This window comes from Anopheles cruzii, chromosome 3 (assembly GCF_943734635.1).
Source record: "Anopheles cruzii chromosome 3, idAnoCruzAS_RS32_06, whole genome shotgun sequence".
Lineage (NCBI taxonomy): Eukaryota > Metazoa > Arthropoda > Insecta > Diptera > Culicidae > Anopheles > Anopheles cruzii.
Window position 1 is genome coordinate 18453097 of NC_069145.1, and position 24692 is coordinate 18477788.

General features: G+C 50.0%; 5 protein-coding genes across 5 annotated transcripts; 3 read left to right on the plus strand and 2 right to left on the minus strand.

Annotated features, from left to right (window-relative positions):
• Window positions 1–188: 188 nt before the first annotated feature.
• Window positions 189–2054, plus strand: LOC128271908 (high mobility group protein I-like). Its single transcript, XM_053009588.1, has 2 exons — window positions 189–311; window positions 1059–2054. The coding sequence occupies exon 2, from the start codon at window positions 1082–1084 to the stop codon at window positions 1454–1456; it is 375 nt and encodes a 124-aa protein (XP_052865548.1). The 5' UTR covers window positions 189–311; window positions 1059–1081; the 3' UTR covers window positions 1457–2054.
• Window positions 2055–2664: 610 nt separating this feature from the next.
• Window positions 2665–3981, plus strand: LOC128271906 (chromosomal protein D1-like). Its single transcript, XM_053009587.1, has 3 exons — window positions 2665–2746; window positions 3134–3248; window positions 3339–3981. Exons 2-3 carry the CDS (start codon window positions 3186–3188, stop codon window positions 3657–3659), a joined length of 384 nt encoding a protein of 127 aa, XP_052865547.1. The 5' UTR covers window positions 2665–2746; window positions 3134–3185; the 3' UTR covers window positions 3660–3981.
• A 647-nt stretch (window positions 3982–4628) lies between these two features.
• On the plus strand, window positions 4629–8580 carry LOC128273261 (calreticulin). The gene is made up of 3 exons (XM_053011196.1): window positions 4629–4813; window positions 4962–5066; window positions 6676–8580. Exons 1-3 carry the CDS (start codon window positions 4726–4728, stop codon window positions 7707–7709), a joined length of 1227 nt encoding a protein of 408 aa, XP_052867156.1. The 5' UTR covers window positions 4629–4725; the 3' UTR covers window positions 7710–8580.
• A 136-nt stretch (window positions 8581–8716) lies between these two features.
• On the minus strand, window positions 8717–21075 carry LOC128275401 (SH3 domain-containing kinase-binding protein 1-like). The gene is made up of 4 exons (XM_053013884.1): window positions 20034–21075; window positions 12807–13035; window positions 12631–12742; window positions 8717–12553 (listed from the first exon to the last, which is right to left on the minus strand). Exons 1-4 carry the CDS (start codon window positions 20056–20058, stop codon window positions 10043–10045), a joined length of 2877 nt encoding a protein of 958 aa, XP_052869844.1. The 5' UTR covers window positions 20059–21075; the 3' UTR covers window positions 8717–10042.
• A 1003-nt stretch (window positions 21076–22078) lies between these two features.
• On the minus strand, window positions 22079–23390 carry LOC128272798 (transmembrane protein 179). The gene is made up of 4 exons (XM_053010677.1): window positions 23179–23390; window positions 22965–23108; window positions 22723–22884; window positions 22079–22657 (listed from the first exon to the last, which is right to left on the minus strand). The coding sequence occupies exons 1-4, from the start codon at window positions 23286–23288 to the stop codon at window positions 22375–22377; spliced, it is 699 nt and encodes a 232-aa protein (XP_052866637.1). The 5' UTR covers window positions 23289–23390; the 3' UTR covers window positions 22079–22374.
• Between the last annotated feature and the right edge of the window lie 1302 nt (window positions 23391–24692).

The following is a 24692-nucleotide window of genomic DNA, read 5'->3' on the forward strand; positions in this document are numbered from 1 at the left end:
GTTATAGTTATGCACCGTGTGGCACCGCAGAGAAACTTGGTTTCTCAACTCAACGCATCGAAGAAAACTCAACGAAACAAAGAAAACTCAACGTTTCGTGCAGGCCATAGCATAGCTACGCAGCATAGCTACGCTTGCTGTCAAACATACACACACACACACATTTTCCATTTTTCGCGGCAGTTCAGCGTTGTGTTTCGTTCGATCTCGGCTTTGGCTTTTGCTTCGTGTCGTCCTTCTTATCTATTAAAGACTCCGCTGATCCTCGAGTGCCGCCAAAAAGTTTCTAAACTAATCGTGCTAGGTGCTAGGTAATGGAACTATTTTTACGACACAATTTTTGCTCGTGCGCCTCATAATCGCGGGTGTGGCGCGGCTCAAAAGGCTGCCATTTTTCCCATTTTCTTCTTCCCACAAAGAGCTTGGCTTCTGGAGCCAATTATTGCTCCCAATGTTCTCGTGTAACAGTGGTGTAATTTGCTGCATTCGGACCCCAGCTGCATTAACGCGAGTGAATAAATAATAATTTCTTCTTTCCGGGGGCCGACGGATGTTGCGCGTCGCGTCGTAGTTGGCGGCGTTTATCCAGAAAATTTGTGCCACAAGTTGTAATCGAAAATGTCTCGTAGATGTCTAGCATTCCATGGCGGAAGAGCGCAAGAAATCGTCCATCACGGAGAGTGCACGAAATTTTATGATTGAACACAGCACGTCTCCATATTGCAACGAAACGCTTCGTTCTATATTTTTCGTGTCATTCAGTACGCCCATTTTACCATATTCCATGCCAATTTAGCGAGAATATTTTTTTTCGGCAGACAAAAATAGTCATAGATAATTTTCAACGGGCCACTCCATTGCGAAAACCTTTACATAAAAATGGCGAATTAAAAATAATTTTATTATAATTTTTTAATTCTTTTTTCTCTTTTTCGTAGTAAAAATCTAACGAAAAAAAGAGTTAAAATTTTATGTTAACAAAAAATAAGACCGCTTTGCATTACCATTTAAGTGATAATTTTAATCAAAGGATACTAATATCTCTGTTAACTTTTTAGCATTTTTAAACATAAAAAACAAAATGACTGAAGAAACCGTGCCGGTGAAGAAAGCGCGCGGTCGCCCAAAGAAAAATGTGACCAACAACGAGGAAAAAAAACCGGCCAGCAAACCGGCACCACCAGAACGTGACGACACGTCCGATGATGATCTGTCGGCAGATGAGGCCGAGAGCAGCAACAGCACGCCGCCGGCCCCGGTTTCTTCGGCCAAGAAGCGCAGCGCTGAGGCTGCTGAAGCTGCACCAACACCGAAGCGGGGCCGTGGCCGACCCCCAAAGAACTGGAAGAAAGGAGCAGCCGCTGCCAAAACAGCTGCCGCCAAAAAAGCTGCTGTCAACAACACTAAAAAACCGGGCACTGGCCGTGGTCGAGGCCGCCCGCGAAAAAATCCTTAGTACAAAACGAGACAAGAAGCTAAAAACACCGATTTATCGTAATCGGTCAAATTGTATTCCCGAATACGAACGTACCCTTTGGTCCCAATCACCGACACACACCTACGGCCATGCAAATGAGCCCCATTTACCTAGGACAATGTTACGTTGTTTCTCTCCAACTTCCTCATCTAACTTCTCCCACATGAAGTTTCACCGAAGAAGAAGCGCCTTAAATTTTAGCCCTCCCTCATACAGGTTTCAGTTTCAACATTATCATTTATTTTCTCGTGCGAGTCGCGAAACGGACCCTTCCTGAAGAATGTCGCACAAGACTCTATGCGTTATCCGGATCACAGCTTTTGTGGAAGTAGTAAACGGTGAACGAGAAGAGCTCGGTTCTTGTCTTCTATGTTGCGGTCTCTTAGGTAAGCAATGGAGTGTAAGCAAAATCCGGACCGAATAGGAGTTAGTTGTGGTCATGTTTGCGCGTAACCATTACTTTCACTCTCAATTACCGTTCCAACATCGGTCGCCTTTTCGGTAATTGAGTTGTTGAATCTACAACACCGCGGTATCCGGGACAAGATATGCCATTGAATGAATAAATGTAAAACACTCTCTGAATAACACCGTGTTGTTTTTTATCGATGTGCGACAACGGCCGAACAAATCCGAACGGAACAGGAAAGAAACAGTTAACCAATAGATGTGCGGTGTGTGAATCTACTTGAAACAGCATTTAAAAATGCGTTCTCAATGGTTCGAATTCAATCAAACAACCAAAAGTAGATAATAATTGCAATATTCGATCTCGGACCTCGAACAAATCTGCTAGTTTTGGTTGTTTGCAATGAAACTACTTAATGGCTTATCGTTCGTTTTAAGTCTTTGGAAATCCAGTGATCTATTTTAGAATTTAAGAGAAGAGATGAGAGTAGATGCTCCGAACGAGCAAACCTCTCAGCGGCAGCTAAACAGTAACAAGCTTAGGGAGAAAAAGCCCAGGACGTTTTCTCTCCCACAGAACCATGTACCACTACACGGACAGCTCCCTGAAAGCTTTCGGCGTCCACTAGGGAGGGGCCCCTCACGTGTTCTGACTCGTTCGTAAGGACACCGGGAAATGCGTGCGTTGGAGTAATTTGTGTGCGTGTGACCGCGTTGTTTTCGCGTGCGAGCGCCAAAGGAAGCGAACTTGACCGCGGAGCGCGCGCTTGATTGAAGGGAAAGACCATCGGATCCGCCAACACCAGCACGTCAAAAAAGCACGGTGTGAAGTGCAAAAGGAGTTTCGATTGGCAGCAAAAGGTACGCTGTGGGCTTCAATACCAATTACCTACAATAGCGGAAAGAGTTTGGTCAAAAGACCAATTGCTTGGGCGACAACCTTTGGCAATTGAGAGTGATCCATTGGAGTGCTGTCGATTCATTCCTGGTTATACGAAAGCGAAAGCACCCGGCCATAGTTGTACTTCCGGACCAAGAATGGTGGGGCATGCACCGGTTTCTGGAGATGTGTGCGCACTAGTGTGTGTTTGTGTGTATGTGCTTCGTACACGCTTATGGGACAGCTTCGTAAAGCTCGTGGGTGATAAGAAAACCATTATTATCGAATGCTGAAATGCAGTTCAGACAAGAAATTGAATGAATTGAACGCTGATTTTAAGTTGTATGATTCGTTCTGTTTTGTTTCAGTTCTTTCAAGAGCGACTTTGTGACGCCTTGGGCGCAGTAAAAGGCCAAGAAAATGTCCGATACGGAGGTCGTTGAACCTAAGAAGGGTCGCGGACGTCCACCCAACGTCGAAAGGGTAAGTGCTGCTGTTGGGTTGTTGTTCGGTTTTCCCTGCCGTGCGAAAGTGTGTTTCAAATTTTCTTCTGGTCTTGCCGGTCATCGACAGAACAGCGTGGCCCCGAAAAAGCGTGCCCGAGCCCTCTCCCCGAAGGACACCAAAGACGAAGAGAAGGAGCGCGAGAAGGAAAAGGCTGTCGTTTCGGATGCCGATGATGAACCGTCACCGAAGCGTGGCCGCGGACGGCCAAAAGGCACCGCAAAGAAGACCACTAAGGCCCCCAAAAAGGCACCGGTTGCTCCGGTCGGCCGTGGCCGTGGTCGGGGAAAGAAAAAGGCGGCCGAATCGTCGGACGAGGATGATGATGACGAAGATCCGGAGGACAGCGATGAAAATGAGGAAAACTACGAAAACGATGACTCTGATTAATCGTGTGACCGCGCGCGAATTCCTTATGAGAAATTGTATTACTTAGATGTTTTTGACGTTAAAAAACTGCCACTATCGGTGGGGGATCAGAACTTTTGCGCCGTTTCCAAATGACGATACCAAGTTTCCTGTCCTGTCCACGGAGATCGGATTACGGATCACGCAAAGTTGGGCTGCCGACGGAATGGGCGTCTTTTCATAGTTTCTCTATCGATGTAATGTACTCCTTTTGAAACGAAACTGCACCATTACTGTTCTAGAAAAGTGAAAAAAGCATTTTGTAAATCGCACCTATTGTAAAGTTAATTTCGAAATAAATTCAGTTCCCACATCTAAGTGATAGATCGAGAGCGTATGATAAATTTTGGAAATATTATTCTAAGGTCAATTTGCAGGCAAACAATTTGTTAACGAACAAAGCTCGTATGTGGGATCGTAAAATGAGAGTTTTAATTGCTTTGTAAGTGAATGTTTTCCAAATTGCTCTACAATTAGTCGGCTCCAATCCGTAACCGTCCCCTGTCTAGCCAATTTAAATGCTCGCAGACTGGTCGCTCAACCGACGACAGCGACACCAAACCGAACGACGGTAGACGCGCTCAACTAAGCCGGCTGAAAAGTGTGAGCTAGTGATTGGTGCAACGCGGACCAATCACAGCGTTCCATCTGTCAACTCGCCGGACTGAGGACATTTTAAGTCGAAATTACCGGGATTGATAACTACAAACCACGATCAGGCTGGTTGTCAAGCTGGGTTTGATTGCCTACTTTAAGTAGTAACCACTTTCCGCTTACTTTCCAATGAAAATACAGTGAAAATACTCGCCAATCTGTGAGCAATCATCGGACACGTATCTCGAGCGAGACAGCAAGACGGTGATGGCAACACTGCCAGCACGCAGCCGCTGGTGTAGTTTTCATAATAAACCACTGCCACGGACGAAATTCATTCGTTGGGTTCCACCGAAAGAAAACGGACGTGAGCCGGTAAATCGTGCGCGAAATTTGCAATCGGAAAGGTTCGGAGCGTTGGTGAAAAAAATTAGCACACGAGATTGGTGACAAAATGCGTTCTTTTGTGACTGTTTTGGCCACCGTGCTGGCCGTGTCCGTCGTAACGGCGGAAGTGTACTTCGAAGAAACTTTCAAAGATGGTAAGTGGCAGGCCACCACCAGCATGTGTGGAAAGGGAGGAAAACTGGCATTGCTACCAGTGGCAGAACCGTTTTATTCGCCTCCGTCTGGTGCACGAGCTGTTTAATACAAACTTTGCTTGTTTCATTCCATTTCCGCCCCGCACAGATTCGTGGGAAAAGACCTGGGTCCAGAGCGAGCACAAGGGCGTCGAGTACGGAAAATTCGTACGAACGGCCGGAAAGTTCTTCAACGATGCCGAAGCCGATAAAGGTAAATAATTTGTTTCCATCAAAGGTAGTACTTTTCCGGGAAAATTCGCCCGGCGCGGTCTTACTTCCCGGTTGAGTGAGCGAAATGATTCTGGTGTGGTCTGAAGGCGAGAAAGGGAAGCCAGTAGGGGATTCTATAACGGGACGTTGCTTAGGCAAGCGCCAAGTGAGCGGTTTTTGATGCAAGAAGACGAACGGCGCGGGATGGGATCGAGGGCTGACAACGTGTCAAGTTTCTACAGCGAGAATGACCACCAAGAGGAATAAAAGAGGGTCAAAGAAGAATGCATAGCAGGCGGCGAAAAGAAGTCTGCTGCGCTACCCATGCTCCGTACGCAGCTGATATGAAAAATTGCATAATTATCAGCACATTCCGTGTGAGAGCGAACCCGAGCGATTAGGAAGCGATTGTCGTAAGGCAAAGCATAAGGCAGTAAGAAGAGCAGTAAGAAACCGAGGGTAAAGGAGAGTTGATACGTGTGTCTGTCAGAAGTTTTACGATATGGCTGGCGAAGAGAGAGAGAGAGAAATTTCTTAGCCACACAACGCAGACCATAGCACACCGAGCATTGATGACGTACCCGGCGTTTTTTTGCCCTTCGGAAGATTGGCTACCAAGAACCGGTAAAACCGGCAAAACGCCTTACCTTGTCGTGCCCCCCAGCGCCAGAGTTGCCATCGTGGCACAACACAACAGAGAAAAACTGTTTAACCTTCGATCCCATCGCTCACGAAAGGCCGCGCCTCTGTCGCTTTCATGTGTGACGTGTCTAACCGCGAGGTGATATGGAATGTTCCAGAACCGTGGGCCTTCATGTGGTTCGTTAATGCGCCTTCCGAATGCGTTTGTGATTACATTTCAATTTGCCATGGCTACTACACATGAAAAGAAAAAAAGAAGCTAAAAACCATTACCTCTACCGGTCACGGTTTGGGACGGATAAATAGGGTAAGCGATTGCTATCGATATAATGTATAACGTGTGTAGTCCTCCTCTACATGTCAATATTAATCGTATCGGAAATCTGGTGCACGTTCCACGGTTTTACAACGAACATCGATGGAGATAGATGAGCTTTGGTTTGTGACATTATCCGGCTACTAATCCATTTCCCGTACACAGATAGTGTGTGTTGTAAACGTACGCTGGGCCATGCGTGACCGGCAGCATAAACAAATCTAGGTGGCATTGACGTTGCTCGTTGCGACACATGGCACATGGGAAGACATGGGACAATTTGAGCAAAGTATGCGCAGAATGGAAGAAAGTAAAGACACTAGAACATTCGAAGTCAGCAGAGTAGCGGCACGATTCAGAACGGGTCTGGTGGTTACTTATTTTTCGCATGACTCCCTTTTTGTTTACGTTTATTTTGGGGTCACTTGTGCATGTGTGTGGGTTGTTCCCAAAGCAACTCGATATGTAGAATTATTTTTAAAACAACCCACCAAGTGCCGGTGAGTTGTTTTCTTTGCAATTCAACAGAAATATTGGCAAATTTGGAACGACTTGGTTTTTCTTTTCATTCACTTCACTGTCTGCACTTTTGAGTGATCGTACGATGGACTACTAGATTTGATTTGACACATTCGTTGGTTTCCCTTTGTAGGTCTGCAAACGTCGCAGGATGCACGATTCTACGCGCTGTCGTCAAAATTTAAGCCGTTCACGAACAAAGACGATACGCTCGTCGTTCAGTTTTCGGTGAAGCACGAGCAGAACATTGACTGCGGCGGTGGCTACCTCAAGGTGTTCGACTGCTCCGTCGACCAGAAGGACCTGCACGGTGAATCGCCGTACTTGCTCATGTTCGGGCCGGACATTTGCGGTCCCGGCACCAAGAAAGTGCACGTTATCTTCAGCTATAAGGGCAAGAACCATCTGATCAACAAGGACATCCGGTGCAAGGATGACGTGTTTACCCACTTCTACACGCTGGTCGTGCGGTCGGACAACACGTACGAGGTGCTGATTGACAACGAGAAGGTAGAATCGGGCAGCCTCGAGGATGACTGGGACTTCCTGGCACCGAAGAAGGTCAAGGATCCGGAGGCGAAGAAACCGGAAGACTGGGATGACCGTGCGACCATTCCGGATCCGGACGATAGCAAGCCGGAGGATTGGGACAAACCGGAACACATTCCCGATCCGGATGCCACCAAGCCGGACGATTGGGACGATGAGATGGACGGCGAATGGGAACCGCCGATGATCGACAACCCAGAGTACAAGGGCGAATGGAAGCCGAAACAGATCGACAATCCGGCCTACAAGGGAGTCTGGGTGCACCCGGAGGTCGATAATCCGGAGTACGTCGCGGACAGCAGTCTGTATCTGCGCGAGGACGTGTGCACGGTCGGTGTCGACGTGTGGCAGGTGAAGTCCGGCACGATCTTCGACAACTTCCTCGTCACGAACGACGTCGAGGTGGCCAAGAAGGCGGCCGCCACCGTGAAGGCGACGCAGGAGGGCGAGAAGAAGGTGAAGGACGCCCAGGAAGCCGAGGAGCGCAAGAAGGCGGAAGAGGAGGCGGCCGCCGAAGAGGCTGCCAAGGACGACGAGGATGCGGACGATGACGAGGACGAGGACAATGCGCTGCCCGGGGAGCCGACCGAGGTCGATGACGGTCACGACGAGCTGTAAAGTGAAGACTTTTGTTAGGTAGCTAGCGTGTAGAGAGGGTGTGAACTTACGAAACAAGACAACAGGACGCGTGCCACTAGCATTCCTGTGGAATGCGGCTCATTTCAGGACGACGACCAATTGACTGCCACACAAACACACACACACAGACCCAACCGAAACAAATCTCTCTCCCCCGGACGGACAGTCAGGAATCTAGAGCGAGGACAAATGAATCGTAGGGGGATAACAATCGGATCGGTTTTTGGGGCAAGATTATAGTCAGGCAGGCAGACAGGCAGCAAGAGAGACAAAAGTACCGACACGAGAACGGTGTGTAAAGGCATTTACTAGAGAACTGGTCGCACTTGTGTGAGGTGCGCAATAGCAATTGTAATGCAGCAACAATCGTCGTCAATCTCTTTCCGGCTTGATCTCTGAATGGTGTCCGGAGAAACACCAAACGTCGTGTGCGTTGATCGCCGGGCATTTTTTTTGTTACACCTTGTTTTGCGTGCAATTTATGAACGGTTTTTTTGCTAGTGGAAAGCGATACACTCTCCAAAGCAGAGTTCCCGCCAGAGACGGGTACCATCATGGTAGTCATTTGAATCCTCGAAAGCGGAAATCTCCTTCAATTGAACGAGGAAAGATTTGCGTTTTTATATTACATTCTACGTTCTGTCTTTTGAGTGTATGCCGAATTAGGTTTATAAGAAATTGTAGACAGAAAGAAAGGGGGAATAGATAGAAAAACCGGAAGCGTAACAAAGTAGTTGGAAAATGGACAAAGCAAACAAAAAACTGAAACAAAACCACAGACCGAACGGGATAAAATGCAAGAGAAAGTGAAATAAAAGAAAAGAAATGATGAAAAAAAATCATAAAAATAACACCTTACATTCTGGGAAGTTTGTACTTGAGTTTGACGGATGACTTGGAACTTTGGAACGTTGGCCGCAAAGTTCTTGCCCCCGGATTATGCCCTCAGATAAATGCCAAAACACAGAAAACGTTATCGATTCGTTTGCCTCCAATTTATTGGACTCCATTTAGTGTAAAGTTTATCGACATTATACTTTTTTCGCTAACTTCTGAAAATAAAACTACAAACAAGCGCAAATCGGTCAAAAACGCGTCACGCATCGGTGCTGCTGCGTGTTGGCCTGCAAAGAATCGCGCAATCGGGGCGGGTGCGCTCTTCGCCCCGATCCCCCCGCCGAAGCCGACTACCACCACCGCATAATACTCGTGTTTCTCTCTCCACTGGCCGGACAGGTTTCGGGCCGTTTTCGGGTGTTTCGGGTGGACCCAAAAGGGTCCTTGTGTGTCATTGTTGTTATTGTTTATTCTAATTTACGGCGCGTGATTTTTGTTGTCTTGACTCTTTGTTAGCTTGCGTTACGGTTCCGCTTAAGTACGACCTAACAGTATCGACGTTTATTTCTATCATGTTCGCGCTCTTCCCATTTCGGTCCCGCAGTGTTTCTTGTTGTGCCCCGTCGTCCTATTCCGCGTCGTGGCCCTGTTTTATCACGGAATGCTCGCCGCTGGCCGTCCCCCAGCCCAAGCGCGGAATGCATAAGATATATACGTTACAGGAAATCAATTGTCGAAGAAAGGGAACGGCAGCAGCAGCAGCGAACGGGTCGAGTGGAACGGCCCCCTTCACTCTCCGAGCGATATATGGCCAAAGTGCCGATAGTTCCGCTGACACGTTCTGCGAGGCACTCACTCGTTCCGGGGCCCACTAAAATCTGCACACAATAGTTGAGTAGGACCCTTTCTACGGGCGTACGAGTTCTCGCGCCGGTCGCCGGTGTGAATACTTTTGCGCTTTCCCCAAAGTGGGCTGAAGAAGAGAACTAGGAATGATAAGTAGGAAACAGTGTTTACCGTTTTTTTTTCTCCAGTTTGCCGTCGCGTCCGAGTGTGTGGTGAATATTTCGAAACTGTACACAAATCGATTTTCCTTAGAATAGCGTAATAGAATGCAAAGAAATCACGACGATAAGGAGCAACAAGCAGACTTCCGGCTGCGGCTCCGGCTCCGGCAGAAGTGGACCATCTGCCAATAATCTGCACTGGTTCGTGTACATAACTTTAATGTACCACGGCGCGCCGTGTTGGCCATCAATTCCTCATGCCGGATAATCTACACTCAATCTAGAACCACATTCATTGCTCCGGGCTATGTTTGTGCCATCGGACTACGGGGTTGCTCCCTGGTCACACGTTACACGCTAATGTTCTTGCCTAATGACGGCGCGCTAGCCGCTCTATACACGAACTGTACCCCGCCCGATCGACGCCAGCGATCGTCGCGCGCGGATCGACCGATCGCGACCGTTTTATCATACTTGTGTGACGCACTGCGCGTACTTTTCTAGCTCCTTCTGCAACGTCCGCACCTTGTCCGTCTCGTCCCGGAGCAGCTGCGTCAACTCGTCGATCAGTCCGCTTTGGGTCACCAGCTGGCGTTCCATTCGGTGCACCTTCTGCTCGAGATCGTGCACCCGACCGCACACATTGTCCGCCGAGACAGCGGGTCCCGTTGGTAGCGCATCGGTTGACGTGACCACGGCGGCGGCCGTGGAGGACGGGGCCGGCGGTTTGCTTGCGACGATGTGGATCGTTTTGGCGTTACGGTTCTGTGGTGTCGGCGACAGGCTACTGTTGCGTAGGTTCACACTTACGGGCCGATTGGTGGTGGTGGTCGTGTTGGCCCCGGTGCCCGTTGTCGTCGTCGTCGCCGCATCCGCCGGGACACCGTTGTTGCTGGTGTGCTCCGACGACGATACCGCGGACGACGAAATGGCAATTTTGGTTGTGGTGGTGGTGCTGCTGACCGCTGACGATAGGGCGGACATCGATTTCGTCATCGCACCAGTGGCCAGCTTTGGTTCACCGGGTGCCCCGAGCCCGAGCCCGGCACCGGCCGTGGCCGGTTCCTTCCGATTGCACGAAGCAATAAGATCGAAGGAACTACTGTTGCTGTTAACGGCGCTCGCGGTGTTACTGGAGGTGATGGTGCTGTTGTGGTGATTGCTCTCCGCCGGCACACCCGTGGTCGTGGCCGAACGTTCCATCAGCCGAGCGCGGGACACATTGCCCGCCCCGGCCGAGGACGACGTTGTGGTGGAGCTCGCGTGGAACGATTTGGAAATAGCGTTCGACTCTTCCTGATGGTGGAAGTGGCCGCTGCTACTGCTGCTGACGGTGCTGTGGTGATTGGTGACCGTCGTGCCATGATGCTCGGGAGATTTGCTTTCCAGTGCCGGGCCGCCGCTGGCCGTCGTTTTCTTGGCCTGGCTTGCCTTCAGCTCGTCCATCCACGGCACTTTGTTCTTTTCCCACTCACGCGGCCGAGCCGTCGCTTTGGCCGCGACCTCCTCACCGGCATCGGCGGCGGGCATCGCGTGCGAATTCGTGACGTCCGGCAGAAGCACTCCCGGTTTGGGACTTTCCGGTTCGAGTGACAGTTGCGTAAACAGGCCCCCGGAAGTGCCACCGTTGCTAAGGTTGCCGCCGTTGGTGGTGACGATGCTGCCGGGCGCGGATGAGGCACTCGAATCGCCTATAATACTGCTCGGTGATGACGGGGGTCTTCGCTTCGGTGCCTTTGCCCGATTCGCCCGCATGTCCTTCAGCACCGAGGTGCCCCGCTCGACGTGTCCCAGCTCCAGGTCCATGATCCGCTCGCCGGTCACGGAGCGATCACCGTTGTCGGCCACCTCCGACCGTGCTCGGCTCATGCCACCACCATCGCGCTCGTCCCCTTTGTCCGTCGCCGCCGGTGATCCGCCGCTTCCCTTCACCTTCTGCTTGAGCCCCGAAAACAGGTTCCCGGTGACGCTCGTGATCGACGGGGACTTTTTGATCGGTACCTGCGGCTTCTTGCCCAGCACCGGTGGCGGGGTGGACTTTTTGTCGCTGTCCAAGTTCTCGAGACTTTTGCGTATCTCGGAGGCGATGGCCGATTTGTTTTCGAGGCTCTTCCGGGGCGGCTTCTCCGTCAACGCGCCCGACGACGGTGCCCCACCGGTGCTCTCGGCGGACGACGCTTTGCTTTCCAGCGACTTCCGGTGCGCCGCCACGCTCCCGTACGTTGGTGAACCGGTTACAGAGGGGGAACCACCGCCGCCACCGGTCGATTCGTTCAACGAATCCTTCGAACCGAAGCTCTCCTTCCGGAAGGCATTGACCGTGGTGGAGCTGGGTGTGTTTGAGTTCTGCTTGGTGAACATGTGCATCTTGCTGGCGGGTGGTGGTCGGTCCGGCTTTATGCTCTGGCCACCGTGTCCGGTCGGTTCCTTGACCATCGACACCACGCCGCTGACCGGATTGAATGCCGTCACGCCACCGGTACGAACCGAAGCCGACACGGTGGGCGCGGTCTTGTGGCCTTCGGGGGCCAGCAGGGCCACGAAGTTGTCCGGAAACACACCAACCCGACCGCGCAGCTCGCCCTTCCACCAGCCCTTGTCCGGCAGCTCCTTGGTGAGGATCGTGATGATGTCACCCTCGACCAGCTTCAGTTCGTCCTCGTTGGCCGGCTGGTAGGCGTACAACACCTTGCACATCTCGCGCACCGGTTTCGGTGGCAGCGACGGGGCATCGTGCCGGTCCAGGTCCTCCCGGGAGCTACTGTTGAGGCTCGTGCGACTCTTGTTGAGGCTGTTGTTCTTCGACAGGCTCACCGACACACCGAGTGCCGTTGGTCCACCACCGCCGTCAATCATCGTGACGCCACCGCTCTTGCGGCTCGACGACTTCGGTGACACGGATTCTATCATTTCGACAAAATTGGACGGAAACACACCGACGCGTCCGTTCAACTTGCCCCGCCACCATCCTTCCTCGACCTGGAAAAGGAAACGTGTAATGAGGCACACGTTGCTGGTTCTTTCACGCTTTCTCCGGCACACTCTGCATTACTTACGGCTTCGTAAAACTCTATCACGTCACCTTCGGCCAACGTCAGTTCGTCCGGTTTGTTCTCTCGGTAGCTGAATATTACCCGGCACCGCCGGTTGATCGTCGCACCCTTGTCCCTGCGGGCGCACGGAAACGGAAGGGTTAATCGTTACGTCAAGAGGGGCCTTGCGCGGGTCTTACCTTAGCACGACATCGTTCTTGTCCTCTACCACCAGCGCAGGCGGCGGCTGCTGCTGTTCGAGCACGCGGACGAAATTGTCCGGAAACACACCGGTACGGCCGGTGCTGATCAGTGTCCCCTCCCACCAGCCACCGTCCTGCACTTTGATGTTCGTGATGATGGCACCTTTCTTCAGCGTCAGCTCGTCCGGCTCCTTGGCCGTGTAGTCAAACTCGACGACCGCGCTCACTGGAAAACGAAGCAAACGAAACGATGGTTAAACGATGCGACCAGCAAAGTTTACTACGATGCAAGGAGAAAATGGTTTCCAATTGCGGCTCCATCTTAGTAACACGGGTGGCGACCTCAGTGTCAGAGCAATTGCTTGACATTCGTCATGTTTTGGTGTTTTTGTTTTGATGTAAATTCTTCAGAACCCAAAACGAGCATGGCGAGTAACGAATATTTAGGCAAATGTAATGTAAATATTTAATTTTTCTTCTACCAAAGAAGGTTCTTTAACCTTTCTAATCTATTTTAAGGAAATATAACTAAAATCCTCAAACATTGACGTCGACTTATGACCGCCTTTTCCCCAGCGGTGCGGCAGTAAAGGACAACGCAGACCAAAAAGATTAACTGACCACCAGACCAACCTCGGAATTGTAGAACTCAAAGCTGCAACCCGTTACGGAGATGTGTCCACACAGGAGACTACCGAAATAAGCTCGCATTTACGTAATTTATTTATTCAAGGCCCAGCCAGCAAGTGCCTCAAGTCCAAGCAAATTTCGGGCAAGATTTGTTTAATTTCAAACACAGCCAAAGGTGGATCACTTTAGAAACGAACCGGGCGATCGCTGCGACCGCATCGCAATAATACACTACACGCGGACACGGAGCCCTCTCTCTCTCGTGGACCCCTGGGTACGACGCTATGGCCACATTACAAAATCATTTACCAAACGACCCGAGGGGAGGGCTGAAGGCAGTCTAAACAAAATGGAAAAAAACTGCCACAAACACTACATTGCTTCGTCGTCCGCGTTGCGGTCGCCGTTGTTGTTGGCAGACGCGCACGGAGATTGCTGGCGCGCGCCGTCACGCGAGAGAGTGGTTTAACCTATTTTCGCGCGACAAAGCACAAACCGGGGCTAAAAGACACGGGAGTCACGGCTTCTTCGGCTTCTTCTTCTGCTGTCTGTCTGTTGACACGCAAGACGCGTCTCCCTCTGTCTCGGTCGTTCCCTGGTTTGCGTTTAGATACTGCCGCCGCCCGGATTATTGAGTTGCGCGCGCCGTCGATCGCGAGTGGTCGGGTCGATCTTCACGACGTGCCGTCATCTGCACAGCTTATGGGACCGGCCCAGAAGGCCGATCTTCCAGCTGCTGCTGCTGGCCTGGCTGGTTGGTGCTTCGTTGGAGTGGAGCACACACATAGGCACAGGACCCTCCATTCCGCGGGTGCGCGCGCGCTCGCTCGCGCTCTATTGCTTCATGACCTGTTTTTATGTGGCTTTTCCTTCTTTCCTTCCATCGGTACACTTCTGCCACAGGCCGCCGCCGCCCTCGTATGCGGTGTGGTGCAGAGAGTTCAACCGTCGGGTGAGCGGGTGTCATATGCTTGATGTTGGCTCCGGCCCGACCAGGCCAGACCAGATCAAATCGTGCTACACAACTGGTTCCCTCCGCTCCCGTCCGTTCTCCCGGGCGAAAGGGAGTGCCCCGTGGAGTTGCTTTCGGGCCGAGGGATTAGAAAATGCCACAAGGCGGCAAACACTACACCGCCGAAGGTACTTTCAAATTCGTTCACGGCACCTTCGGGTTGGGGCGCAGCGAATGTGTCACGACTCTCGACTCGGCTGGCTCCCCGGAAAGCGATCAACACCTTCCCGCCGCACAAGAAGCTTCTAATTTGTAACATCACCTTCCGTTCGGGTGCGTGTGGGGCTACAAAGCCAGCTGGCCACCAGCACCCAGGGTGGTGGCGGACCACTTTAGGGTTTAGCCCTTAGCCCCCAAGGGCGGAAGAATCGAAAGCAAAACCGTGAATCAGCCGTGAAAGGTGAACAACCGCCAAAGTGCTAGATTCTTCTCCTCAGAGGCTCGATTCGTTGCGCTGCTGCTGTTCTCCGTTTTTCTGGTAAAACCTTCTTGTTAACCTGTGCACAGGAACTGGTCCCAAAACGGGGAAAGAGAATAGGCCAAAACCCGCCGGTCTCGAGTGAGCAAGATGCACGATCGGTTTCGAGGATGACAGCGAGCTGAACACGTTTGGATGGCACTTTAACGGGGCCATTTTCACATGCGGATGCGATAGTGTTGCTGCTGCTGCTGTTGCCACTGCCGGGCGCGGCTCGACGGTAGAATGGGCAGCCAGGCTTCTCCCGTTTCCGTTGCTGGGCTGCTTCGACCATTCTTTTCGAACCGAAAAGACAAAGAAAGTGGCAACGAAGGAAAGAAAAGGCCCGTGCCTATGTGAAGAGAAACGGATTAATCGCTGGCCGCCGCCAAGACTGGCCACGATGTAAGCGGGGGCTCGACCCAAAAGGACTCGTCGGGAATCAAATGTCAGGAGCGCCCGGATTTGCTTCGGACAGCCGAAGACCGAAGTTGATGAAAAATAGAATACATCTAGGAAATCAGTACGATTCGCGACGATCTGGAGATATCGAAGGGAAACAAAAGCATAAGAAATGTATCCCTCCAGCAAATTGGTCATGTCTTGGTATTCTTGGCAAATTCTTCACCATCGCAATGGCAAAAGAATGCGTCTTTCGAGCGGGAATCATGTAGCGCCCTTGTTATGCAGTTCTTCGAAGCGTAGCGTAGTACAGCGAAGGTGTGGCGCATGACACGCGCCATTGACCACAACTGCTGATAGTACTAGTGCACATCCCATCCAGATATGTGGTTGAACTAATCGCACGCAATGTTACTACATTCTGGCAATCCAATACGAGCCCTCTTCTTGACGAATTGGGTTCCACGTTTGGGTCATTTACAACTCAACCTTCGTTACCTGATTGAGCACAGTCAGAGGTAGTGACTCTGCCGTGGAAAGTTTTCTCCCCATTTCCAGCGCTCATCAAAAGCAATCGTTTATTAGGCCCAGATCTTGACTCAAAAGGATGTCATAACATCGTTATCATTTGGTACAACTAGCAACACTTCATTGATAACGCGTACGCGTAATCGATGAATCATCAGAACAGTGATAGGCTCATCGCGCGCACTGGCGGGCGGGAAGTTTTTGGTGGCGTTTGTCCCCTCGGTGCTCGGTTCCGGTGTGCGACACAGAAGCGACCTCTCGACGGCTGATGATAGTGGAGGAGTTCGCGACACGTACTGATAACGTCCCAAACTCACCCACCAAAAGCGGCCGGAACGGTAGCACCAGCGGCGCATAGTGTCGCTTTCGAGCAACAGCAGGGTCCGATGTTATCAGGAGGACAGATTTATACAAGGCATGTTGGAAAACATTTGACTAAAGCTGAAACTGGGCCAAATCAAATGTTTGGCAGGGCTCAGGCGAGCATAAACGACGGTGTCAAGGGATGACCAACCGGTGTGGTATGCAAAGCGAGTGGAGTCACCGATCGTGGTTAAGGCTGTGTTACACAACGCGCTGGGGCAGGGCAACGCCTAGAACAGCAAGCGAAGATCATGCCCGCCAGCTGGCCAGTAGATACATCAATCGACGTCGGTATCATCATCACCCGGTTGGCCCTGAATGGAACTAGTTCCTCGGCTTGCGCCGGTTGCGGTTGTATCCGTCGGCTGTCGGTCAGGTCCAATCCGGGGAGAGACGGAAACTTTGTGTGAGGCTACCACGATAGGTTTTTGTTAATTTTTTGCATTGCTAACGAGCCGGGCGGACTCGGTGGCGGCGCTAGCTGGCGTCAGGGTGGCACCTGCGTGATTAAGATTTATAGATACCTCTTATCGGACGGCACACGCTAATGGATGTCATATGCGTGCCCCGTGCAGGCTGGCTGGCTGGCCGTGAAGAAGGCTCGAGGATTCGTGATAATGGATCATAAAACTGGCCATTCCATAATTGGCACTACTCGCTTTCGTTTATTAGTTTCAACTGCACCCTGTATAAGCTGGTTGATCCTCTGTTTGCATATAGGGATGGTCCAGTTGGTAAAAGCTCACCTCAACTTCCATCGAGGATTCAGAGTCGAAAACGTGTCAACAACCAACGGCGGCGCGCGATAGCGGAACCCGTTTTTGTTTCCTCGCCCAGAGCTGTGCAGAGTGTTGCTGGTTACACATTCTTCCCAAATTGCTAGTTCCTCGGTAATGTTTCTGTAAGCGCCCCCCTTTTCGGCTTTGTGGTTGCGTGGCTTCTTTTCTGTCGCTGGTGGAAAAGCATGCATCACCTGCAGCGGAACGCGCCACGGAGCAGCGGCGCATTGTTTGTATGTAAATCAGCGACCATAAATTTGGATTGCAAAGCTCACGCATGACTCATCTCGGTGGCCGCCGCCGTTCGTCCGTTGTTGTTGTTAGCAGCTAGCAGCCCGACCAGCACCATCACCAGCAGCAACGAATCGTTGGCAATGGATGAAAATATTACACTATTGTTTCGGTTAATATAATATTAGTCCGAGTGTTGGTGGCCTTTTTAAAAGGAGTGTATATGAGCCACAGCCACAGTTTCGAGCCGCCGTTTAACTAGGGCGGCACTAAAATCGATTCCAAAAAAAAAACAATAGGGCTGCCCGATGACGAGCTTTGCGGGTGGATAAGATAAGATAAGGCACCGATAAAGAGTGCGCCGTGATCTACTCGAGCGATTTCACCGGAACGGGCTGCACAAGATGGCGAAGCAATAATGATACCGCGCTAAAGTTTCGACTCATTTTGTGGCAGACCACCGAGCCAATTGTTTTTTCTCGTGTTTCATTGCCACTACTTTTCCTTTCGTCAAAACATACATATTTTTGGGTTTCGATGATAATGAAAGATAACTGGCCATGGGCACCGTGCGGAAAATGAAAATAAATAAATATGCTCCGTGTTCGCTCCGTGTATATGCAATGGGTTTCTCTTTCGTTGTCCACAAACGGAAAATGCGGAAGCGGAAACGGTACTATGAATCAGTTTCTACAAATCACAAAGCCTCGTCGCTTATCGATCGTGAAGAAATGATAATTTGCCGTCAGACATGAAGAAACTCATAAAAGTCAATTAATGCCGCGAATGGTGTAGACTTTTGTACATAACCCCCAAAAACGCGCATTTTTTGAAGCTGACAGTGAAGAAAGTTAGTCTAGCCTGCTTGGATAGCTGTTTCCACGCACGATGCGGTAGCTTTTGAACCGCACGGAGAGCGCTCCTCGATTTATTTGCCTTTCGCACAGCAAGCCACGCATTCCCGCACGTTAATCCCTTTGACATTCGATCATCCAGAGCACTCGTCGGTGAAGTGTGACCGCAAACAGCAGCACCAAATGGCACCAAAAGGCGAGAGTTAAATTGGCGCATATGGTGCCGCCGTGCCGTGCGTGCGGCGGACGTGCCCAGAATGCCCGGAAAAGCACAAGGGGAACGGGTGCGCCGATGGAAGCTGAAGCGATAAGGACAAGCGCACACGTACGATAATAAGTTGGTGTAAATCTTGGCGGTAGACAGAAAACCCTTCCATCCAAATGCGCCGCCCGAGGCCGTCGCTGTCGCTGACCGGCGGAAGCTTGCAGAAGGAGTCTTCCTTGGTCGGTTCGCTCTTCAATCGCCAAGCGGCCATTTCCTTCCGTGATTCATCCGCGAAAGCGCTTTCGATTGCGAAACCCCGTCCCGAACCTTGCGGGCTGCGGGGAGCGTCGTTTTATCTAAATGTCCCGTTTCCTCATCATCGATTGCTTGATGGCTGGCTCCGTGCGCAGCCACGTCACCCATGGCTCACCGGAATCGCCAGGATAAAGACGAATGCAGCTTTGTGATAAAAATCCATCTCAACATCCGCTGATATCAACACAAGCAACTCCGCGAAACGCGAACGCCACACACCAACGTTCTAATCTTATCAGCGGCGTCACGCGGGCCGCTGGTGGCCGCGACTGTTGAAGAAATGTACAATAAAAGGCGCTCAAAAAGGGGGCATTAAAAATCCTGCCCTGCGAGACTGTCCCGCAGTGGCCGATTGACGTGGTTAACAAAAACCCCACCAAAAAGGGTGTGGTCTGAAGAAGCAAACGGATGGCCTACATTCCTGCCCACGGGGAGCCTGATGAGCCTGACGGCACGGCGACGAGGTAGACACAGTCATCTCCGGGGGCCGGCACGGCACAGCGACAGAGTAGTCACATCATGATGCCATCATCACCCCCCCTTCCGAGGTGCGATGATTGAGTCATCAACAGTTTGCAGCTGGATTGAATATCTTTGTCCGCCGATCCGCCGGTCGGGCCTGGCGTCGGCGTCGTGAAACTGTGCCACCGACCGGGTGGCGATTGTCCAAAGAGAACGGCACTAGAACAGCCTCGTGCCTGGGGACTATAAATAAGCGGCGAGAAGAAATCAAACGAAGCCAAGAATCATGGTCACCATTCACAGGGCGGAACCATTTCCTGCCCCTGCTGCTGACAGTACCCCGGACACGAACAAGTGAGAAAATGTTGTCCCACTCGGGTCCCCGGAAGTAGGCGGAAGAAAATCGTCCCGAGTGACGTAGCAATTTTCCGTCCAGCAATCGATCCATTTGCAGAATTGGCCCAATGCGCCGTGTATCACGTATTGAGCAGCAGGATTCGCAAAAATGACACATACATTGGCTCAAGTATCCGTCTACTAATCTGTTTTACCAAACCGTTTTTTGTGCCGAATCACTCATCGGAATCTCTCTTTCTCCCTCTCTCTTCAGGACCGACTAAAGTCTCTTGTCTAAAATTGGGTCAATGGGTTTGGTCCTGTGCAACACGGTACTCTAGTTACGACTGCCGGAGCGATCCCTATTTGCATGCTCCCCACCAAAGCTTGCTCAAGTCAAGCGGATCAAATTTTCGGCCGGTTCCATGAAGGCACACCGATGTGGAAAAAGGCCGAAAGGTTCAGTGAACCTTTGACAGGTTCTCGGAATGTATCCTTTCGCAGTGAACCGAAACATTCTTGTCATAGGTCCGCCGCCGAAGGGCACCGGCTTTTTTCGGTGCACACCTATTAAAGTCATCAAGGGCCGGCGTAATTCGGGTTTACGCACTTCTGGTCAACACTCGGTGGGCTGACGGATATTAACTTACCTTCAGCTTTCGGCAGGACGTCCATCGTGCCAGGAATGTTTGTAAGCGGCAGGCAAATCTGGTGTACCCCGCAGTACCATAAACTACGGCCGCCGCTGTGTTGCTTGGATCTCGTTCGGAGGTTCGATTTCGCGAAAAACGCTACCTTGATCGCAGCAGACTACTGGGACTGCTTTTCCAAAAGGGTTTTTAATTTAGTTTGCTCTCTCTCTCTTTCTTTCTTTCTTTCTTTCTCTCTCCTCTTGCAAGGCGAAAGAGTTTTCTATTGCCTAAAAATGCGAGCAAAGGCGTTTGCGGCCTCTATTCCGTTGCGCTCCGGTGCCCGCTGGCTTGCCGCAAGGAAATTGGGTTGGTCCAGGGGAGCATCTGACGGCCGGTGTCCCGCACCGATGCTGATGGTGGTGGTGGTGGCGATATTAATAAAAGGGCAGAGATTTTCGTACGAAATTTCCCTGCGCGATCCGAAAGCGGTACTGTTTGGTTCCCGTGTTGTGTGTTTGCCGCTCCGTTGTTTTCACTTTTCACTTCACATCCAACACCCCTTTGCCACAGCGATCCGAGGGGCTAGCGGGCGGAGGGCAGCAGCAGCAGCGGGGACAGACTCGGAATCACTTGCCACCGGCAGTGGGGCATGGCGCGATGACGCCCGTTGTGTGTGCGTGTGTGTTGTTTTTGTATAATGAGGTATCGCTAAAGCACTATCGCATTATAAATGCACCCCAAAGGCTGCGTCGGGAACCACTGAACACTAGCAAACTGTTGATTTCGAGCCAGCGAATTGGGTGATCTTCCTGCGGGACGATCTTCAGTGTCACATACTCTCGGCACCCGTTCGTGACGGTTCCTACATCGTGACTGGGACTGGCAATCTTCACGAAATTCACGTACCGTGACAATACTGTAACTCAACCCTAGTCGCGGAATCGAACAAATCACACAGAAAAGGACAAACCCGTGCTAATGGAACACACTTTTACCGGAATGGAGTGATTGATGCTTCCTGCCGCTTTGGGTTTCGGGCTCTCTGCCAAAGACGGGTTTCTCCGCCGTCGTCGGTCGCACAACGAAAATGGAGACTGCTTTTGCTGCTGGTTTGTCCCTTGTGTCCTCTCTCACACACACACGCAGTCACGCTCTCCCGACCAGCACACACGGTTGACGTTTCGGGCGTCGCTGAATTCCGTTCCGGCGGAAACTATTGTCTTCCCGTCATCATTGGCAGGATCCACCACGCACAATTACTCGATATCCTTGGATTTTATCGTGACACCCGTGTGTGCCACTGCCCCGTATCCCGGTGTCTCGGCGTACACAAATAAACACAAAACAGCCCTTCGCGTTGCACACACACGCACACACACACACGCCCGCGCGTGTGTTGCCTGTCCAGAGGCTTCTTTTGGCCACGGCACCGAAAAGGGAAGCGGGATGTCGAGACGTCGGGACGATGCCTGCTTGTCTGATGGAGAGCTAATTTTCCCCGAAAAACGATCGGGAAAACCCAACGTGCTGCTGTGCCCCCTCTGTCTGTGTCTGACTTCACGATACTCAGGCCAGCCAGCGGGAATGACGTTGCCTGATACTCGATACGTTGCCACCGCACAAATACCAATTCAACAAAACAACACTGCGTCAAACGCACAAGGTGTGTATAGAAGGGTGGTCTCCTGTATCACTGAGTGTAAAAAGGGATTTAAAAGTATCTACTTGATTAAACGCATGGTCATGGTCAGGAAAACTAAGTTTATGGTTGCCTATGTATTGAATGAATATGAAAGTGTCTTCTAAGTTGTTCTCTCTGGAAGCTTAACTTCTTTCCAAATGGTTCCTAAACCTTCCTATGAAATCTTTATCTACATTAGGAACATCTGAAAAACTTCTTTCATACCTTAAAATGCATATGCCCTAAAAGAAACACACCCAAAAGCAAAAGGAAGTTTAGTTACTGAACAGTTGAACAATATGATGACAAGAATAGATTTTCGTGTTAATCATTAGTAAAGGCTTTGAACAATTATTTGACAATTACTACGCACTTTGTGGGAGAATATTTTATGCTCTAATTTATTTCGCATCATTTAGCGTAAGCTACGTTCGCCGAATGGTCTCGAAAAGGATACAGTAACATTTTACACTGGAATACATGTCCAACCATCTGACTTCACAGTTCCGATACACCTATACAAATCGAATAGAGTTAAAAATTACAACGGTGTACTGCCTGGTTGAACGAAGCGGCAGAAAAATCATATTTTTCTCAGCTTCATCCGGAGTTTACGCCGTTCGTACAAGCAAATCCATTCGAGTCGATGGCTGACTTTTGTGCGCCCGAGGCCGCCACCTAATTATCACTGAAAGCTCCTGCCGAAGCGGGCACCTCCGATGTGGTGCCCCGGTAAACGTCTTCGTTTACCAAGCGCTGCCGTTCGATGTACATCGACACGCGAATGTTGCGGACCTGATGGTTGTTTATCAGTTTAAGCAGCGCGAAAACGGACAAACCCACCAAGATGGCAAACGATGCCCAGGCTCCGAACTGTGCGGTGCCCATCTCGATGTAGAATCCCGACGTTACAATGTTCAGCTCTACGTTGGTAATGTTTTGACCGTCCGCTATTTCGCATCTGTAAAATTGTACCGCAAAAGCTTAGCACTCGCACATAGGCGACAATCATTGATCATTGCTTACGATGGGAACCGTTCCGTCATCTGCTCGCACCAGGTGATGAAGCCTAGTGTGATAATAATGGCACCAATTAGGGTCATTGCGCACTGCGAAACGCTGAATACCACATCGAAGAATAGGCCAAGGAAGGAGCTTTCCAGTTCCCGGTACGCCAGCAGTGCCATCCTGAGAACAAACAATCGAAACAACGATCATCGAAGTTAGGGTGTTCGCTTCTTCTCTGGATGACCATCGAGGTGACCAACCTGTAAATTTGCACACCAGTTATAATGAAAAGACTAACGCCTACGACGATCGGGTAGCTGCAGTATGCTTGCGATGCCCATCGCAGGTCAATCAAACCGTCCTTTTCCTGCCAAGTCCCGGTGGTGAACAGCAAACAGTGGCCACTGCAAATGGTAAAACAACTTGCGGGTTAACTTCCGGCCGACTCCGGGTCCGTACACAATGACGACTTACTCAAATGACCGCACATGGATCGCTAGTGGAATGAAAATGCACATCGATAGGATAAATGCAAACACATGGCCAGCGATTTGGCTAAGAATCAGCACGTTGGAAAGGGCCATTTTCGCTGACGCACATCGGCTTTCACGACGATCGCCGATGATCGGAAAAGTTCGAGACGCAAATTTCTTTTGTTGTTTTGCTTTATATTTTCACGGACACTGTTTATGTTTCGCTATGAGTAATCGGCAAACTGACAGCCGTCAAGGGATGAATCGAAAAGTTGTTGTGCTTTCAAACCGACTGTTGTAAGGTTCTGTATCCAATATGAACGGTGCCGAACGGAAAAGGTGTACAAAATTTAATATTAGGTTGGCGAAAAAGAAATCCATCATCTTCTCCGTAAATAGATGTAGTGCTCGATATTTCGATCATACAATTTCAAGTTTATGTTTATTTCAAGTTTTCAACCCAGGAGCTAAAGATTGACTGTAAAAGAGTTTTAAGATGTACGCAAAGCTGATTTTGAAAACAAATGATTCAGTGAGTCAAATTCAATGATGCTTTGGGCTATCCGAACATTGATCGGTTTAAACGTTTCTTACCATCGTGTTCTCAATTTCGGTTGGTTCCGTTCGGTTGTTCTTTCTGGTAGCGTAGGAAAATAATTTTGCTCCTTTAAAATTACCATTTCGATGCAAACTCAATTTTACTGATTTGTGTATATTTTAATTATACATATATGTATATATATATATATATTTATATATATATTTTGTTGTTCTTGCTATTGACAAATTATGTTTAACCTATTTATAATCACATATATTTATATATATATATATTTATATATACTTTATATAGTTCACTTCTTTATAATAATTATTAAATAGTTAATAGTATTTCTTCTGTGTTTTCTTCCGCTCCGCAGCGCCCGATTCTCGTGTGTAACCGTTTGTTTCTCTTTTGCTCTTCTGGTTTTGTTCCTTTCTTCCTCTTTTATTTGTGTTGTTCTCATTCAATGGCTTTACTATTTACTTTTTTATTTTTTGGTTTTAACTTCTACCCCGTTTTCAACCTTATTTGCACGTATTATTTTTATTCTCCTTACGCATGTATTTTTCACTGTTTTGCTACCGGAGGTATTGTTTCACGCTCGTTTGCTCTTACTCTCTCTCTCTCTCTCTCTCTCTCTCTGACTCTCTGTTGTCTGTGCCTTCCGTCGTTCTTTTAGTTTCTACATCTCGTTTCCTCTTTTGCCCATCGTGCGTGCGTGTGTTGCTGTCGTCCAGCGTATCTATTTATTTTCTCATCCCGTCAACTTATTCAACTTTGCCCGTTTGTTCTCACACACCGAGTAATTTCGAGTTCTCTCATGCTTTTCGCGCATTTCAATTTGCATGCATTTGTTTTGGGTTTTTTATCCTCCCCGAAGGAGACCTGCCGCCGCATGCCGCTACTTGACTGTTCTCCCTTGTAATTGGATGATTTCGGCCGCGCTCGGCGCTTTGGTGAGTTTTGGTATT